At 58.8% G+C, this 18,919-nt stretch overlaps 6 protein-coding genes across 6 annotated transcripts; all 6 read right to left on the bottom strand.

Moving 5' to 3' along the window:
- Nucleotides 1-669: 669 nt before the first annotated feature.
- On the bottom strand, nucleotides 670-1,839 carry LMXM_32_0700 (conserved hypothetical protein; the record flags this gene model as incomplete). Its single annotated transcript, XM_003878270.1, has 1 exon — nucleotides 670-1,839. The coding sequence occupies one exon, from the start codon at nucleotides 1,837-1,839 to the stop codon at nucleotides 670-672; it is 1,170 nt and encodes a 389-aa protein (XP_003878319.1).
- A 653-nt stretch (nucleotides 1,840-2,492) lies between these two features.
- On the bottom strand, nucleotides 2,493-2,957 carry LMXM_32_0690 (conserved hypothetical protein; the record flags this gene model as incomplete). The annotated part of the gene is made up of 1 exon (XM_003878269.1): nucleotides 2,493-2,957. The coding sequence occupies one exon, from the start codon at nucleotides 2,955-2,957 to the stop codon at nucleotides 2,493-2,495; it is 465 nt and encodes a 154-aa protein (XP_003878318.1).
- A 3,210-nt stretch (nucleotides 2,958-6,167) lies between these two features.
- LMXM_32_0680 (putative sterol C-24 reductase) lies at nucleotides 6,168-7,658 on the bottom strand (the record flags this gene model as incomplete). The annotated part of the gene is made up of 1 exon (XM_003878268.1): nucleotides 6,168-7,658. The coding sequence occupies one exon, from the start codon at nucleotides 7,656-7,658 to the stop codon at nucleotides 6,168-6,170; it is 1,491 nt and encodes a 496-aa protein (XP_003878317.1).
- Nucleotides 7,659-8,740: 1,082 nt separating this feature from the next.
- Nucleotides 8,741-11,311, bottom strand: LMXM_32_0670 (protein phosphatase 2A regulatory subunit,putative; the record flags this gene model as incomplete). Its single annotated transcript, XM_003878267.1, has 1 exon — nucleotides 8,741-11,311. One exon carries the CDS (start codon nucleotides 11,309-11,311, stop codon nucleotides 8,741-8,743), a length of 2,571 nt encoding a protein of 856 aa, XP_003878316.1.
- An 813-nt stretch (nucleotides 11,312-12,124) lies between these two features.
- LMXM_32_0660 (conserved hypothetical protein) lies at nucleotides 12,125-12,583 on the bottom strand (the record flags this gene model as incomplete). The annotated part of the gene is made up of 1 exon (XM_003878266.1): nucleotides 12,125-12,583. One exon carries the CDS (start codon nucleotides 12,581-12,583, stop codon nucleotides 12,125-12,127), a length of 459 nt encoding a protein of 152 aa, XP_003878315.1.
- A 1,734-nt stretch (nucleotides 12,584-14,317) lies between these two features.
- Nucleotides 14,318-18,529, bottom strand: LMXM_32_0650 (conserved hypothetical protein; the record flags this gene model as incomplete). The annotated part of the gene is made up of 1 exon (XM_003878265.1): nucleotides 14,318-18,529. One exon carries the CDS (start codon nucleotides 18,527-18,529, stop codon nucleotides 14,318-14,320), a length of 4,212 nt encoding a protein of 1,403 aa, XP_003878314.1.
- Between the last annotated feature and the right edge of the window lie 390 nt (nucleotides 18,530-18,919).

Raw genomic sequence — 18,919 nt, 5'->3', positions numbered from 1 at the left:
AGGAAAGGGAAGAGACACGGACTTGCGACAGGATCAGGACAGTCACGCAACAGCACACATACACACGCATATGGCGATGTACACGCATACAGACGGAGATGCGCCTCTGTGCTGCTTGCCGTGTGCGTCTCCTCCGTGTGCGTGCATTCGGGCTGTGGGTGCGTTTTCATGGAGAGGTGTGGGTGGGGGTCCATCGCCGCTCGGCTTAGATGCGAAGAGCTGACCGTTTTACACGAGAGGGAAGGTGGCGAGAAAGTTCGCGACGCACCGGACATTACACGTGATGTGAGCAAAAGGAAACACGGAGAGGTGGGGAAAGATGCGCTGAAGAGGTGGTGAGAGGCGGGTACCCGCGAATGGCGGACAAGACGCGGCGCACACGCGCAAACGGTATCCGCAGGAGGACCTGTGAGTGCTGACGAGAGCTGCGGTAGGGGAGGAGGGAGGGAAGAAAAGGAAAGGAGAGGGGGCGTCGCAGCCGCCAGCGACGTGCCAGCGGAACCAGGCTGGAGCAGCAACATGACCACAAACATGACAGCAGACCGCATGAGTACGCCGGGGTATACCTATAAACGCACACGCAGAGACAGATACACGCAGGACTTGCGTCTCGAGAAGTCGGGCGCCCATCACCCTCGTCTCTCGCCTTCTTGCGAGCAGCACCGACACTCACGCAACGCGGTGGATTTTGAGGCGTTCAACGAGTTCGCTGGTTTTGCAGACAATGTGCAGCACGGGCATCAGCTGCGGCATCTCGTACGTCTCTTCGCGGAACACCTCGAGCAGCGGCCAGGACTGGGCAACCTCGTAGTACTGCACGTCGTCGGCGCCGTCATCGATCTTGAAGAAGACGACAATGTCGTCAGGCTTTTGGTAGCGTCCGCGATCGTCCCACGGGAAGGGCATGAGCTCACCGAGGAGCTCCGCGGCGCACACGTCACACGCGACGTCGTGCATGATGTCAGTCTGCTGGTACTCGTCGTACATGAAGAGCAGCGGAACGTGCAGCATGCCGTCCGTGTCAAAGTACGGCTTCGGGTTGCCGTAGACCCCCATCTGCTCGCTCGTCACCTCCGCCCTGGGGGAGATTTTGATGCCACTGGAGGTGATGGCGCGAGCCACATTCGACACTTTCGCCGCCTGCGAGCGCGCCGTGCGCTGCTGTTTCGCCTCCTCCGACGTCTGCTGTTCCTTGCCCTGCAAGCACTTCTTTTCCATTTCCGAAAACTCCGCCTGTGCCGCGGCGTCCATGGGCGGGTCAACGACACGCCGCCCCTTCTCCAGCAGCTGAAGTCCCATGTCGTACTTCTTCAGTGCGCATGCGCACTTCGCAGCTCGGTAATACGCCTTGCGGTAGTGCGGGTCGAGGATGATGGAGCGCTGCGCGTCCGCGAGCGCGTGGCCATAGTTGCCAATGATGAACTGGGCAAGGCTGCGGTTGGCGTAGATGGTGGAGGACAGCTTCGTGTTCTTTCCTTTGGCTTGCAAGGCCTCGGTGTAGCTGTAGCACGCAGCACGTGCGAGATTCTCACGGCGCTCTTGGTTGGGGTTGAGAGCCATGTTCAAGGCGCGGTTGCCGTGCTCCTTGCGATTCTCGGCAATCTCATCCGGTGGCACCTCGTCGTACACAATGGACGCGAGCGCTGCGCAGTTGGCGTTCTTGTCAATATCTTCCTCTGTAATATTCTCCATAAAGAACGGCATCGTCTCCCACGCGTCCGGGTCAATCTGGTAGTTGCCGCGCCGGTTCCAGATTTCGTCGATCTCATGTTGGAGTTCGTCAATGTGTTCCTCCTGCTCCGAGGTGAGCGCGTCTGCGTTGACGAGGCCGCGGAGCATGGCGAGCACACACACACACACACAAAAGAAGGCGAAAAAAAAAACCGCACACGCGGGCGGCGACAGGCGGAAAGATGTAAGAGCCGAAGTCAGGAGAAGTTAAACGGATGGCGCCAAACAGAGAACACGTGACTGTGGAGATACACACAGGAGGCGGATCCCTGGGACGTGTGCGTGTGTGTATCCGGAAAGAGCACAACGAGTGCAGAGAGCGAGAGAGCGAGGCGGCGAGGAGAATGGTGCATTACGTCTCGCTGAAAGTAGCGCAGGCACGAGGAACTGGCCTACACAAGTCGGCGCGCCAAACAGAAAGAGAGCACAAAATGCGCTGAGCCACACAACTGGCGTGAGCTGGAAGAGGAAGGTGGACGCGCACCGGCCAAAGGGGAGGGCGGAGGGCGGAATAAGGGCAGCTGGCTGCGGGGAGCACATGCATGCACACATGAGCAAACATCTGAGTAGACTCGCTTCTCCAACACCCGCCCCCTGGTGCAATGCGACCCGCCAAGCCCGTGGTCACTTTCCTTCCGTGTACTCGTCTGTGTTGCTGTCCGTTCTGCATAATTAGCACACACACACACACGCACAAGCACATGCACGCCCACATGCGTGCATATCGTCACATATCGCTCGAGAAAAACTGGATACGTGCGCTAGTACCAGGTACGGGGAACGATTGGCTTTGTGCGCTGCATGTAGTCCTTCCAACGTGGGATGTTCACCGGCTTCAAGAACTTCGTGTCCGGGTCCTTCGCGTAGTCCACCACACGTACGAACGGCGCGAAAGGCAAGAAGAAAGTCTGCTGCGGTTCCCTCCAGATGTTCTCCTTCGTGACGAGGGGCAGCGTGGTGCGCTTCTCGCGCGTGACGTCGGGGTCCTCGACAAACGCGAACTGATGGACAAACTCGTGATCGCTCGATACCCACCAGCGGTTGTACTTGTAGGCCACCTCTCCCGGCTGCACTCCAGAAGCGGCGGCCGCCGCTTTGCCCTTCTGTTTGCTAAGGCGAGCCTCCTCTCGCTTCATGTATCGCTGCAGGGCAAGGCGCCGTGGCAGGTGCACTCTATGGTAGTGCTCCTTGAAGCTGTCCACCAGCACGCAACTGCGATGCAGCATGGTGGCGACTAAGCAGCTTCTCTTCCGCTGTGTTTGATGAGGTTTGTGCGCACCCCGCAAGTGTGCAGCGAAGAAACAAAGGTGAGAAGGGGGCAAGAGAGGGAGAGCAATTCGGAGATGGTGCGCGAGTGGAGGGGAGGGGGGAGGAGCGAGAAAAGCGGAGCTCCATCACTGGAGCAACGCACGGCATAAATGAGGGCGGCAGACGTTGAGATACGCCTGGCGCAGACGCCTCGGAGAGGGAGAGAGAGAAAGCAGCCGAAGCACCGGTGAATGAGGATTGAGCGAAGGGGGAGAGAAGAATAAAACGCGGAAGAAGAACAAGAAAAGGCAGCAACAACAATAAAAAGGGGGAGGGGGACAGCACAGCACCCGCCTTTTCTCATGCTGCACCGCATCGTTTATGTATATATATATATATATCCACGCACATGCTGCTCATTACTCGGACATATGGCATGAGAAGGGGCACACATGCACGCAAAAGAAAAAGGCAGGAAAATAGAAACGCGCAAGGAGAGAGATGCGCTGCGCCTCCTCCCTCGCGCACACAAACACACCTCCTTGTTGTGGCATTGTTGTTGTTTTTTATGCGCAGGGGGGGGGCGCTCAAGCACACGAGTTGGGGTCTCACGCTCCTCGATGGAACGAACGATGGCTCACGTGCGCACTCACTCATGGGGGGAGGGGGGACAACACACAGATGGTACGTTCGTTCCGCCTCGTGAGAAAGCCCACTGGCACATTCGCCTTGGGTCGGTCCTCACATCTCCGCTCTCCCCACCAACTGCGGCGCGATAAATCTTGTTTTGCTTCGCCTCATCTTCCTTGTCTGTGTCTGTTCATCGTCATGCCTCGTTGGACTCGTCCGTGTTGCTGGGGATTCACGATCATGCGCGCACGCTCGGATGCTCTTGTACAGAGTAAAGAGTTATCTCTGGTCGAGGGTATAATGAACGCGGAGTTGCTTCAACGCACACTCACACAGGCGATCCGAGGTTCAGTATTGCGGGTTCGCGAGCGCGGGTATGGGTGTGTCCACGCACAAAGTTTGTGCATACTTTGTCTCAGCTGTTTCTTCGTTTGATGTGCTTTTTTTTTAGGGAGGGGGGTCGGCGTGCTACGAGACATGTGGTGGTGGGGCATCGGGGCACGCGCAGGATTGAATGCACGACAAACGGGAGCCACATTGGGAACAAAGAGAGAGCGGTGTGCAGCGTCTGCTGCTGGCTATCATTCCTCTTTCCCCCCTCCCCACAGTGTTCACCTCCCGTCTATTTCGCCTGTCCATGCGCTAAAGCGTATTTTTTTACCCACCACCGTCTCCTGCTACAGGGGGAGAGGGGCGCGTACTTGTGTATGTGCCTTGCGTCGTCCGAGCGAACTCCTCTTTGAACCGCGTCATCGCACCCTTCCCGGTGCTCCTCACAATCCATTTTGTGTTTTTTTTGCGCCTTCTAATGCTGCTGCGCGCCTGTCACCCGATCCGTAACACGGGGCACCGCGCGCACACGCACACGCATACGCATACACCCACTTCAGACAGAAACAGAGAGGGAGGGAGGGGGAGGGGGGGGGCGCACTGGGTAACCGTGTTTTTTCAACGAGTGGGTGAATGCACAGAAATAAAACAAAGGTCGCTTAAACGTACACACGCGCCTCAAACGCATGCGCAAACATAATGATGAGAAATATTGTTGCCGTGCACTGCACGAACTGGCCTCCTGCGCCACTGGACGACCTCTATGGCATCCGCAAAGCACAATAGGGGAGAAAAAGGAAGCACACACACACAGAGAGAGGGGAGGGGGAAAACAAGATATCAAGACATCCGTGATACGAATTGTCGCAGCGCATTAGCCTACAAGTGCACTCGTGCGAGAGCGCGCACTTCCTCCACCGTTCTCTCTTTCTTTCTCTCACATACGCACTTGAGCAAAGTCGCACACACGGTGTAAAAACGGTGATGAGGGTGGTAGCCTCCCTGTCACATTTATATATACGCACATACATATATATGTTTGCATGCGTCTGTATGGGTTTGACTGGGTGCACGCCTGCACATTTATGGGGGGAGGGGTGGATGGGTGAATGGGTGCCGACTTCGGTGTGGATAGTTGGCGCTCCTCGGCGACCAAAACGAAAAAAAAAGAGGAGGGGGAAGAGGAGGGGGAAGGAGGCGAGTAGGAAAGAACACACAAACACACAAGTAGAAATGAGGTACTCGGTAGAAAAAAAGGGGAGCCCATATACATATATATATATACATATACATATATGTATGGAAAAGCTTCCGCACACACGCACACACAATCCTCCCTTTTTTACAGTGCTTAGAAAATATCTGTATCTCCTACGCTTTCCGCTTCGCCAGAAGCCGTTCTGCTCGCTCGTTCCTCCCTTCATAAGATATATATATATATATGGTATCCCTTGTTTTGGTTTCGCTCTGTATCGCCTGCACAGCTGAGTTTCTCCTCGTAGGCCTTATCCTTTGCATCCGGCGTGGACTACGTCCATAAATGCGTGTCCCTTCTCTGGTTGTTTGCTCGCCAGCGTCTACCCTTGCGTGCGATGGTGCGCCATCCGCCACCACGGAAGAAAGAGACGTTGCATGTGGGAGGCGTTGATGCTAGCAATGATGAGAGTACGCTCGGAACGTGCTCGACGGTTCAAAAAACCACGGGGCGCTATCATGGGAAAAAGGGAGGGAGGGGAGGGGAGGGGAAGGGAGGGAGAGGAAGGGGGGTTGGCGGGACGGCGAAGAAGTGACAACCTCTGTGTACACCAAGGACGCCTCTTCATGGACCGCTCCGTTTTCTTGTCCGACCCCCCCCCTCCTCTCCCCACTGGTTCACTTTCTGTGCACGCACCCTTGCCTTCACGCAGTCATGGCCTCCTTAAGTGTGCACCATGTATCCCAGCTGTAGGGAGTCAGAAGAGCACGCGCGAATCAATATCCTCGCTCGCCAAAGCAGTAAAGCAGTCATGCCCGTGCTGTCCCTTTGTCACGCAAACGCCAAGTATGCTGCTGCTACAGGGCGCCATTCACGCGTGTCGCCAACGTTTTTCTATTTCTTCGTGCAGATTGTCCGCGCCGAAGAAGTGAGAGAGGAAAGGGAAAAAGGCCGAGGGAATGATGGAAGGCGACGCACATCACACACACGCACGCACACACGCATCGACACAGTAACATAAAGAGAGTTCGATCTAGTAGATGTACGGAATGAACCTGTAGGGCACCAGCTTCACATACTCGTCCCACATCTTGCCGTACTTGGCCCTACAGCGGTGTTCGTCGCGGCGCTCGCGGTCGATAAGGTGACAAAGAAAGAAGAAAAAGTAGAAGAAGGGGATGAAGGATTCGAAGCCGCACGCGCTGCCCCACAGGAACGCCATCACCAGGTCTACGGTGTAGTGTAGCTTGCGGCCGTAGCGGTAGAAGCCGTCCACGAAGAGCTCGCCAGTGGCGCTCTTGAGCATGCGGGGATTCTCAACGTAGCACCACGGCACCTGCGGGAAGGCGGTGTTCCGGATGATCTCCATCGGCACGCCACTGCGGCGCATGCGGAAGTGGTTCTTCTGCGAGTTGATCGCGTCCCATAAGTAGTATGCCAGCAGCAGAATACACACCATCAGCACCAGTACCCAGCGCGGATACTCCTTCTTCTTGAGCACCGTCTGAATGTACATGGACTGCATGCAGTAGAGGAACGGCACGCCGCACGTGTTCCAGTACGCCAGCATCCAGCCGAACTTTTCGTAGTAGATGTCCCACGTCGAGATGACGCACTCCTCGCCCTTCTCAACAGCATTGACGTATATTAGGTGTGCGAGGATCATAAAGGTCATGTTGCCGGTGAGGTACCCCAGCTCCTTATACTGCTCCGCGGCGCAGCTGAGAGTGAGCATCATGAGAAGGACCCACGAGTTTCGGCACTCGGCAAACAGCTTCACGTCGATGTTGCCCGGCAGGCGGAAGTTGAGGCCGCTGCCCATGAAGAAGTCGTAGATAAAGTTGCCCGTCATGCGGATGCGGCGCTTGTAGCCAGCGATGTAGACCCACACGGCGATGATGTCCGCGACGATGGTGGCTACGGTGAGGAAGTGACCGTAGTTGCGGCGCAGCTCATTTACCGGGTACACCCCGTAGTAGTGTAGAAGGCCGACGATGATAAACATGCAGTACCATGCGCTGACGGCGTTGCACTTGTAGGTCAGGCGGTACCCGTTCTCGGAGGGGAGAGGCAGTCCTTTAACGTACAATGCGGGCAGCACCAGGGCCAGGAAGTACTCCAGCAGCAGGAAGCCAAGGAATATGCAGAACGACTGCACCGTCGGGCAGGCGTGCTCAGCGAGGAAGGAGAAGAACACTTTCTGCATCTTCTCGCCCTTCAGCATGGGATGGCCGGGGTAGATGATCGTTCCCTGGAACAACTCGATACACACGTAGAAGTAGTAGATGAGCACATGCGACGCGATCATTATGGCCGAAACACCGAGGGGGCCGTTGAACTCCCAGTTCCCATGCCACTTATCCTTCTCCGGGGTGAACTTGCGCTCCACCGTGGCGTAGTACGCTTCCTCGGGCGTGAGAGCCCTGGAGCGACTGGGAGTTCTGGAGCGCGGGCGGCTTGTCTTACGCGAGCGAGAGCGGCTGCGAGAGGCAGCGCGGCTGGCGGACTTCTTACTTGTTGGCATGATGTCGTGCCTGGCGGTTGAGTGCGCGAACACTCGAAAGCAGACTGTGAAAAGGAAAAGAAGACTGTGGGCTTAGACCGCAACGCTGCCAAAATCTTGTGTACCTGTGTGCGTGCCTTGAGCTGCCCGTTCTGTTCTCCGCTGCTTTTACCCCTCAGACGTAGCAAGACAACTCTAGCGGATGTTACGCCGCACGAAGACGTCGAAAGGATCCGCAGCACCGATTCACGCGCCTCTGCCCACGCGAGGAGGGAGGGGACACGAGATCTACAAAGAGCAACACAGACACACGCAAAGAAAATTAGTAACGCCACGTCGGACGTGTATGTACGTGTTGGCGAGACACCAGTGCAGCGGAGAAAGAATGAGTGCGCTGGTGTGGTGTCTCGGTGACGAGGGCAGCTGCAAAGTACAGAGCTCAACAAGAAGCGGTGGCAAATCCGAAGGAAGGCAGGCACACAACGAAGATGTGTGTGGGAGGGGGAGGGAGGGGTGGAGACGAAAACACGATGCAGTTCGAAAAAGAGCGAGATACAAATGACAAGTTATGTGTGGTAGCGAGAGGCCTGAGAGCTGTACAGATGTGTGGGCGGGTGTGTGTGGGGTGTCAGAGGCTAAAATGCGTGATGGATACTTCACTCTGCGCGTTTGTGTGCGTGTGCGGAGGAGCAGACGTGAGACAGTGTTGGATGGAGGCACAGGAGCAAAACCCTATTCCGGCCATTCACGGGCATTCCACTTCATGAGGCGGCCACCTCAGGAGAGATCCGCTTCCTTTTCTGTGGAGTGACGGGCATTGTGCATGTAACGTACACCAGCAAATTGGCGTGGTGCGCCATCTCACTGTTCTACGCCTCAAACGGGTGCGGTTGCGCCCGCACGAGTGCGCATATTTACGTATGGTTGAGTGTGCGCGTCTTCGACTGCGCAATGCATCTAAAGGGCCAGGAGATGGTGAGAGAGCACACCACACACACACGAATGCAAGGGGAAGCAAACCGAGAGTGAACCAGAGACCGGCACGCGCATGTATACAACGTACAAATGCGCACATCTCTCCCCTCTTCCTCCTCCCTCCGCGCTCACCTCGATAATCCGTTGTAGCTGAGCTGCAGCACTGCCTGTCCGCACGCCACCATCATCCCGCACATCCCACTCATGGACATACATGGCCGCGACATGAGCGTCATGCGTGAGCCGAGGCCCTGCCCAGTGCTGATGCGGTTCTCGCCAGGTCGGTGCGCCGACACGGTGGTGCGTCGGAATTCGGAAATCCCCTCCGTCTTTAGTAGCTGAAAGGTACGGATGTCGCTGGCGGTGTCGGCGCTGGTGCCCTCCACGTCCATTGTGTAGAGGGTGTTGTTGAAGCCCCCTGTACACACCTGTCGGCTCGACAAGAATTGCACATCGAACTTGTCAAAGAGGAGGTTCGACTGATAGATGGTGTCGAGGTCGTCGCGCAGGTGCGGGTGCAGAGCCCAGCGCCGCAACATGCTGCATTCGGGGTTTCCATCGCCGCCGCGCGCAGCTGGGGCCTGCCGACGCGGGGTTGCTGGCGCGTTGCGCGCGCCACCGTTGCCAGCCATGCGGATATCCCACAAGCAGACGGACATGAAGTCGCGGCCGGCGATGTACCGCCCAGAGGGACTGAGGGCGCAGTCGCAGATGCTATTTGTGACGTTGCTGAACGGCTCGTCCTCCTCGCGCGGCGGGTTTATGAATGCCTGCGCCGCCTGATCGCCCCATTGAAGTGTCTGCCGTGTGTCGACAACACGCACGCTGCCACCGGAAGTGGCGACGAAGAAGAGAAACGGTTCATGCGGGAAGTTGCGGACGGCGCGAATCGTCTCGCGTGGGCCGTCCTCGTAGGGGGAGCGCAGGTCGTGGGTCTCGATTGACGTGTCAGGGTACTCGATGCACCACAGAAGCACCGTCGCGTCATCGGCGGTCGCGAACTGCTCGCTGTACGCGATGGGGCAGATGGAGTTGATGTTGTACTCGTGGTTCATGGCGTAGCGAGAAGCCGGCTTCATGGCCACCGTAGACGTGCGTGAACTCGCGGTCAGTGGGCCGATTGTCTTCGTGCCAATCTTGTCTACCGCACGGAAGGGATTGGCTGATTCCCGCACAGACATGATCTTGTACAGCTTCGGCACCTTTTCGTTCGCCGCAAGGAGATACGTTGTGGGGCCGGACCGCGGCAGGAACGCCAGCGCTGTCACTGTCGGCGACACCTCAACGCTGTTCAGTGTATCCATCACGGGAACGTAGGCCTGCTGAGCGACGTAGAAGTCGTACGGGTCACGCACGTGATTGAGGGCCGTCGTGTGGCGAGACGGGGAAAACGACGATGAGGCGGCAGAGGTGGCTGACGAGTGACGCTTGGCAGCCTCGTCCTCTTCGGCCTCCCCGCTGCGTTGGATGATGTCGAGGAGAGTGCGGCGTGGTCCAGCCGCCATCTCGCGCTGGCGCATCACTACGACACGCCCGGTGCGGTCACCCGCCGCGACAAAGTCGCCCTGGCTGGTGAGGGCGGAAATGTACTGTGAGGGGTTGTGGTGAAAAGTTGTTGCCATGTGCGTGCCAGAGGCAGCGGCGGCCTTGGCAGCGGGGGCACCACTTGCGCTGGTGGCTGTAAGCGTCACCTGTGTGTCGGTTGATGAGGGTCGTGTAGAGGTGGCGCTCATGTAGGCCTGGAACGGCTTTCCGAATATGTACAGCTGCTCGGCCGTCATGATGGAGATGGTGCTCTGTGAGAGCGCAGACGAGCTCGTGGCACCAAGACTAGCCCTTGCAACTGCGGGGGCGGACTCGCTTGAAGCATGCGAGATTGCAGACGGAGAGGTCCCTCGACGCTTCACAGATTGGGGAGAGGTGGAGGCCGCTCTCAGTACGGAGGAGGAGCATTCAGAGGCACTATCGTCGTTGCATCTCGCCGAGGCTGCGGCGTCGCCGTCCTTGGAGTGTTGAGGAATGGCTTGGCGCGCCTGCTGGTGATCGACTAACGTCGTAAGAGGTGCGGCGCGGCGCTTGCTCGGAATCGAGTAACCTCCTGGCCCCATTCCGCTGAGTCTGTCCATCGGCGAAGAGCGCTCGCTCGAGCCGTGACGCGACTTTGAAGCGAGGATGGCTGCCATCTCCGGGTCAGAGATACCCATTACCCCGTCCTCCAGGAGCGATATTTCGTGCGAGGACAGGTGCGGCGGCGACAGCGACCTGGTATGGCCTAGGGCAGAAGGCCCTGAGGAAGATAAGCGGTTCGCCGATGCGCCACCTGCGTGGGAAGGGCCGCTGAGTCCTTTCGCCGCTTGGCTGGATGCCACACGGGGGGAGTACGTCCCAGGCTGCCCCTCCTCCGTCATCCGCTCCTGCACGGTGGAGGCGCGCGTGCTGAGCGTGCCATCTAAGTTGAGCTTCGGTGGCATGGCCGACAGCGAGCGAGCCGCTGCTAAAGATGCGGCGGGGCACGAGGCGAGTGCGACCAACGTGCCGACCCGTACGAGGGGAGGTCTATGTCGTCGTGTTTTAGCGTCGGATTGTACTTTAGGGTGATGCGGCGGGGTAGGAAGAATAGAGCAGTGGGCGGAGACGAGGAGCCATGGGGCCACGAGAAAAAAACGCCCAACCACGAACATGGAGGCGGGGCGACGCATGGCTGGGGGAGGAGGGGCATCATCGCATACATGAACCCGCGATGAACAAAGGACATCGACATCGGCGCCCCTCTTCGATGTCAACTGCTCCGCGCTGCCAGCGTAAGCGTGACGAGGTGTGGGTGCAGCAAAGGGAGAGAACTATATGTAAAAAGAGCACGTCAGCCGCATTCGCAGTGATGTACGCAAATGGAGCGAGGAGGAGCACCACCGTCATTCCCCTTAACTCTTCGTGACGGGTGCCGTCCCCCTGGAGGGCCTCACCCTTCACTCCACCACTGACGCGCCCCCCCCCCTCCCTGCTGACCCTGTGGCATTCTTGAGTGCGCGTGAACTTGTGTGTTTGTGTGGGTGACTTAGCTGGCATGAGCAACCATTTGCAGGCAAGGGTGAGGTGGTAGAAGACCCACACTCACCAAGCAGGCCCCCCCCCACCCACCCGTTCAACCATTCCCCACTTAAACCGCCATACCTCCCCCTCCCACCACCAGACGTCAACCAACTAAGTGCACTATCCAGTATGGCGGGCAAGTGCAGATCCCTCACAGCCGACTGGCGCACCCGCAGCAGCTAAGGAGGCGGCCGCCGCAACACCGAGGAGTATCGAAACACCAAGAACAGACGACAAAAAAAACGCAACCCACGCTGCCTCACGCACACACACGCATGCCGCGGGCTGCCCCGCTCTGCCTTTTCCTCCTGTGCGTATGACCGATGAGAAGGAGAAACGGAGAAACTGCACTGGGAGGGTTCGACTATTTACGATGTGAGCATCAGAGACACAAGAACCGGCGAGCTTCACTCTTGAGGGCTTCAGCTGCGCATATCCTTGGCGTTGGCAACCACATCCTCGTAGGAGTACTCAAACTTCTTGCGGAAGGCAAGATCCTGAAAGTCATACTTGAGCTTGTCCTTGGTATGCATGCGGAAGTGCACCCACTCGGTTGGGCACTGGACACGGCGGGCCTGCAAGTCACGCCACCAGTACGCGTCCTTGTACTCCTTTGGGACAGGGATGGTGTAGAACTTCTGGTCTGGTACGAGGTGAGCGTTGTGCTCCCAGTGCGGATCGTACTTCTCCTCGTAGGTGTCGTGGTCCACGTAGCGGTTCGCGTGCACAAGCTTGCGAGGGTCGTACATGGGCAGCGGATCCCAGTTGTACTTGTGCAGCGACTTCTTGTTCAGTATTCGCTTTAGCTGGTGCGAAAACATCCCCTGCCCCTGCTTGAACACCACCGGGTTCTTCCGGATAACATGAGTAAAGCGCAGCATTCTCGCAGTTGACCAAAAGAGGGTACTCAAAGCGTTTCTTTCTGTGAGGTGATCCGATGCGGCCGTAGATACAGTCACAGTGTGCGCGCCTGCGTGTGTGTGTGTGTGTAGTGGTAGTGGTAGTGGTGTGGTGAGGTGAGGGGGAAAGGGAAGGGACAGCTCTCACCGTGTGAAGGAAGAACAAACAGAAGCGGCCGCGTCCCTGGATGCGCGCAAGAAGCCCCCCCCCCTCTATCCTTTCCAGCTAGAGAGGAGACGTCAGGGTGCACGATACCCTTGCTTCCCGCGATGGCGTACCCGCAGAAGAGACGCGCACAACGCGCGAGCGCATACGCAAGGCCACACACAACGTACGCCACGTGGCCCACGAAAAGGATGCAGGGCGTGGGCAGCTAAAACGAGCACACGGCACAAGAAGGGATTGAAAAAAAAGGGGAAAAAGGAAGAAGAGAACGGACAGCCAGTGAGACCAACACGAAGGAGAGGCGCGGCGCTTCATGTGACGCCGAGCGGCGGCACCCACGGGTCCGCAGGTGTACTTCCGTGCCCGTATAGGGGACACAACGAGGTTGAGACCGATAGCAACATGAATGATGGCGCTAAGTTCCTACCAAGAAGACGGCCTTGAAACCGTACGCAGCATTCATGTGCGTTGGCCAATGTGAGGACAGGGCCGATGGGATAGTTATGTCTGTTTCACGGTGTACCACCCTTGGACTCACGGGCAGGGCTGGTGGCCTGCCACAGCCCAGATGAGGACACCTCGACAGGACACACGTACAAACGAATGGTGGAAACACATGCGCTTCAGGCGGGCGATCCCACTGCAAGAGCCTTCTTCCTTATACGCACACACAATCAGCGCGAAGAAGGACGTGGGGCACAGATACCGCACAGAGAGGACAAACGGCGAGGGAGGAGGGGGGCCCGCGCTTACGTTAATGAAAGCACAGACTTCACAGGGACAAGAAAAGAGAGAGAACGACAAGGACGAGACAGCACATTCGCTCTATGCTAGTAACACATCCACAAGTAAGTGAGAAGGCGGAAAAAAGAAGAAAAAGGAAGACCTTATCCAGCACAGATGCACGTGCACCCACGTACGCACGCACGCCGCAGCCCACAACACAGCCAACACGTGAGTGCAGTAAAGGGAGAGGAAAAGGAAGATGTCAATTGCACACACACACACGCACAGACGCATAGAGAGACCCCGGCGTCGATACCACCGTGTGGGCGGTGCCCCTCGTACTAGACATACTGGTGCCTGTCGAGGTTATATAAAAACAAGCAAACAAACACAAACATACGTCTTACTGCGCCCACACGCATTCACATCAACGGCGCCTTTTCTCCCTTTTTTCTTCTATGGAAAGCAACGGTGTTCCCTCTTCGCCCACATCTCTCCCTGCCCCTCCCCACCCCACCCCGAAAGAGCGGAGGGGGAGAAGGGGGAGGAGTCGTCCTTCGCTTCTCCTTTTGCTTGTGTGTGTGTGTGTGTGTGCGTGTCTGTGTGTCTGTCGGTGTGTGCGCGTGGGTGGGTGGGAGGGGGAGAGGTTGTATTTTCGTTCTTCTTAGTCCAGCGGACAGCTGAACAAGAGAAGCTCGAAACGCACAAAGACTCCGAACTCGAACAGCAGCCGCGGTGTGCACCGTCTCGAAGGCACGCGCTAAAGCTGTAAGTGACATTCTTTCAGCCCTGCAGACGTCACGGCTGCCGCCGTTCAAGCTCCTCTAAAGATGGCGCTGCGTGGTAAAGCTGCGAGCGGTGGTCCGGAGCCTTTTGGATGCCATTGGCACGCAGTCAAGTCTTCTATGCTGAGAAGGCGAGGGACCGCTGTGGACGGCGGCGCTGCCCCGGGCAACTACCGGCGGAGCTGAGGCGGCGGCTGAAGCTGGACGGATGACGGCGGTAGGCGCACCAGCGGTGTCGGGGTTGTTCACTGACTCCTCCAGCAAGGAGCGCTGCACTTGGTCGCGCAGACGGAGCAGCTGGCTCAGCTTGTCCTTCATTTCGCGGAGCACCACCTCCGTCTCATCGTCGTCGTAGTCCGTCGTGCGCTCCTGCGCCTCAATGCTATCTTGAAGGTGCTGGATGTCCTTCACCATGCTGTCGAGCCGCAAGCGCAGCTTTTCAGCGTCCGAGTTAGGCGCCGACGGCGCGTGCCCCGCCGATTTCGACTCCCCCGAGAGATCAGGTGATGTGGCGTCCGAAACGGCATCGTAGGACTCATCGTCGTCGGCGGTCTGAGCGTCGGAGTCCAAGCCCGACCTCTTCGCGGCGACCGGAGATCCGCAGTTACCTTCACCCGAAGCCTTGCGCATCTCCTCCAGCTTCGTCTCCGCCTCATCCTTCGACTCATGCGCAAGCGTCTCCGCAATGCTCATCGACGGCGGCAACCCCATAGAGTCACGGCCGGCGCGACGCAGACGGTCCTGCTCCATGCGTAGATGAGTAATGGACTTGCGAGCCTGAACAATACGGTCCTTCAGCTTCGTGATCACCGCCTTCTTCGACGCGTGCTGCAGGCGCTTCTCCAGGAGCGAGATCTGGAAGCGGTGGTTATCGATGCGGCTCTGCAGCCGGTGCGCGTCGGTGTTCGCCACCTCGGCAGACAAGGCTTTCTCGCGAGCGCGCTTTGCATCACGGGTGGCAGCCCACGGCGCGTTTGCCTGCACAGAGCCAATGCACTCCTCCAGCTCTTCGAGATCAGACCGCGACGCTGCCAGAACAGCCATCAGCGTCTCATCATCCTCGTCACCTGCCTCCTCCATCTGGGCCTCCAATGCGGCAATCTCTCTCTTCAGCCGCTCCGCCGCCAAATGCAGACCATCGTACTGCTCCGGCGTGCACATGAACTGGCCACTCGACACTGGGGCAGCGGAAGCGTCGTGGACGCCCTCCACAGCATTTGGCGTCTCCTCCGTGGCTGCAGAGCGCGCACAGACTGTGACGCGTGCCGCCGACTCAGGGGCGCGTGAGTGCGAAGGAGAACTCTCTGCCCGGGAAACCACCGCGTGCTCCTCCTCTGCAGCTTCCTCCGCCTCCAGTTCTTCGGCTGCCGAGGCGCGAGGGGTACCAACAGCAGCGGAGTTGTGGGCAGTCGAGTTGCTGTCGTGCATAACACGCAGCTTCGCTTGCACCTCCCTCAACTTGCGCTGCAGCTCCTCCTCCATCTCGAGCGCCTCTCGTTCGGCCTTCTTCTGGCGCTCCAGGGCCCTCGCCGCCGCCTCCTGCGCGAGGCGTGCCCGCTCCCGCTGCTCCTCCAGCTCGGCCAAGCGCCGCTCCCGCTGCGCCTTAAGCTGGGCCTCTACCTCGAGGGCCTTGCGCTCCGCCTCCTCGCGAGCCAGTGTGTCTTGCAGCGTGGTCTGCTCTTCTTCTACAGCGGCCAGCTGATCCTCAAGCTGCTCCACCTTCGTGTTGGCATCCGCCAACTGGCAGTCCAGCCTCTTCAATACATCTTGCCGACGGATTTGCACCGTGGCCACATAACGACGAGCGCGGTCCGCCGCCGAGGACAGTCGATCGTGCAGGGAAGCAAGCTGCTCTAAGCGAGAGGCGGGGGTGGTCGCAGGGGTGTCGTTGAAGGCAGCCGTGAGATCACTCTCCTGCTCCTCCATCTCGGCTTCGTGCTGCTCAACCGCGGCGGACAGCTCATCCTGCCAAGGCTGGTCACCTCTCTCTGGTGACTCCTTGGCCGCCGCATCCGCGGACGCATCGTAGTGCGCATCGGCTGAGTCATCCGCCTCGCTTTCTGCGGTCAGAACGTCGTCCTGGGCGCCGGTCTGCGGCCCCACCGCCGCCGCATTGCCGGACGCCACCAGGTCCTCATCCTCATCCTCTACCACCTCGATCACCTCCTCCACTTCCTCGCTGCCATCGTCGACGACAGCGTCAGCGGAGTTGGTAGTGGCGATGGCGTGGCCAGGACATGACGAAGGGGCCGACCGCGCCCCATTGGGCATCGGCCGTCTCTCCATCATCCGAAGTGCTTCATTCTCCTTGAACTCTTTCAAGGCCTGCTCGATCTCGTCGTCATCAATGTCCTCGACGGCTTTCCCGTTTTTTGAGTACTCCGTCGTGTGCTCCGGCGCCTCCGGATACTGTGGCTGCCCGCGCGGCACGGAAAAGTCGAGACCGTTCTTCGATGTCGGTGTGTTGCGCTTCAACTCGCGCATGCGCTCCAGCTCCTGCTCCAGCCTCAGCTGCTTGCAGCGGCCACTCGCCAGTTTGCTCTGCATCTCCTGCGCCTTGTCAACGCTGTCTGTCCCGAGCATGCGGCGCCGTAACAGCGAGTTCTCTACCTTGACGTTGTGGTACGCGTTGGAGAGCTCCTCGAACTTCTTTTGGTCAAAGCTTGCCTCGCTTCTCATGCCCGTCTCGCTCGGCATTGCAGCAGGCGCCACGAGCGTCTCGGGGAGGTGCGACTTTGGAATGGAGAACTCACGAATCGTACGGCCTCCGGGATGGCTTGCCTGGCGCAGAGGCGGAACGTTGTCCGCGGCATGCTGCAGCTTCACCGTTTCGTCTCCGTCGACGGTGCTCGCGGTCGCCTCGACAGCCCCGAAGTAGTCGGCCACCGAGTCACCGCCGTGCTGGCGCATCCGCTGCGCCTTCTTCCCCTTCGCCGGCGTCGCCAGAGCGGGACTGCCCATGAGTCGAATGGACTCTGTGAGGGACGGCTCGGCGTCCACAGAAGCCTTCCGGCGGAGCAGCAGGCGGCTTGCCGGGATGGGGTCTTCGGCGGCGCGCGCCACGGGATCATTGATTGGAATCGCTTTTGGCTCCCCTTTCGCGGTGGTCTGCATCTCCGCCATCTCGACGTACTCGAGGAAGGCCGAGAAGTATAAGAGGTAGTCGCGGTCTGACATCATGTCCGGCGTCCAGCCAAAGCGGCGGCAGATCACATCCATCGGCTCCCATGACAAGTGCACACTCTCGTAGCGGCGCCGCAGGAAGTCCTCCTTGGACCAGTCGAGCAGCAGGTCAGTGTCTTGTGAGCGGTAGAGCTGCAGGTGCCTGCACGCAGCCCGGTCACGCAAAGAGCTCTTCAGCACTGCTGGGCTGATGCTGTGGGAGAGGTGCGACAGCTGCCTGGCCGTGAGCGGGTAGTCGGTGAGCTGCAACAACGGCCGTACGCACTCGTTGACAGCCTCTAGGCTGTACCGCCCGGCGGCGCGCGTCTCCTTGCGGAAGCGGATCATGTTGCGCTCCACGCGGCGCAGCATGTCCATGAAGAATGGGTGGCTGCGGATTTCGGCAAACTCATCTTCGTCATCTTCCGGCGCTTGGGCCTCCACCTCCGCTGCTGTGCGCTGCGCTGTCTCCGGTGCAGACGAGATGCCACTCAGTCCACCGCTGCACGTCTTCGCTTTCGCGGCCTCGCTGGTACTCGCTTTCTCCCTCTGCTGCATGTTGCGCACCTCTTCTTTACTGTAGATGCGAGTCACATCCGTCTCATCCATGTCCACAGCAGCGGGGGCGGAAGAGTGCCTCCGCGCTGTCCCTGAACGCGGCGCCTCATCGGCTGCGTCCAGGATGGGCTTCATGTCGGGCTCACGGAAGTTGCTTGTAAAGGCGATGCGCTGATCCGACTTCTTCTTGAAAAGATCCTCGTACTTGTTCTTGCTACACCGCTGCACGGGCACTTCTGCCTCCGCCTCCTCGGTAAACGCATCGGCCTTCGCAAACTCTGCAGTGCCGCTTGCTGGGTTGGCGGAGGCAGCCGTGGCGGCCCGCTGCCCTTGCAGCATCTCCTTACGTGTCGGGTGACGGTGAGCAGCGCTGCGGCTCTCATACGTGTAGGGGCGCTTGTAGTTACCGAGGTCGTCGGTGTACTTGGACCCGAAAAAGCGGTGTGGTGACAGCAATGCGGCAGCCGTTGCGCATGACGCCGCAGAAAGGTGGACGGAGCGAGCCGCCAGTTGGGACGTGCCGCGCATCATCTTCGACAAGAGGCGAGTAAGGCACAGCAACAAAAAGGCGCCTGGGGAAAGGGGGACAAGAGAGGCAAGGGTGCACTTCTGCGGACCGATCCCCGTGCACAGAAGGTAGGAATAACGTGCTCTGTCCGAGGAGTGGAGGAAGAGAAGAAAGCTGAGAGTGCGGCAGGTAGGAGAGAAGCGCGGAACAGGCAAAGACCAGGAAGTCAAAGCGCGGCTGCGTGCTGCTCTTGTGCGGGAATGGTCTATGAAGCGCCGTGGTCGACAACGAGAGAGGATGTGCCTTCTATGGTCGTGCGTGGGCAGGTGGGCAGCGCCGTAGTGAAAAGAAAAGGTCAAACAATAAACAAAGACGGAAAGAAGGAAGGAAACGGAGCTGGTGCGCGTCTATGG

This window comes from Leishmania mexicana, chromosome 32 (assembly GCF_000234665.1).
Source record: "Leishmania mexicana MHOM/GT/2001/U1103 complete genome, chromosome 32".
Taxonomy (NCBI): domain Eukaryota; phylum Euglenozoa; class Kinetoplastea; order Trypanosomatida; family Trypanosomatidae; genus Leishmania; species Leishmania mexicana.
Note: the sequence above shows the minus strand (reverse complement) of the source record. Positions and strands in the feature narration are given on the sequence as shown.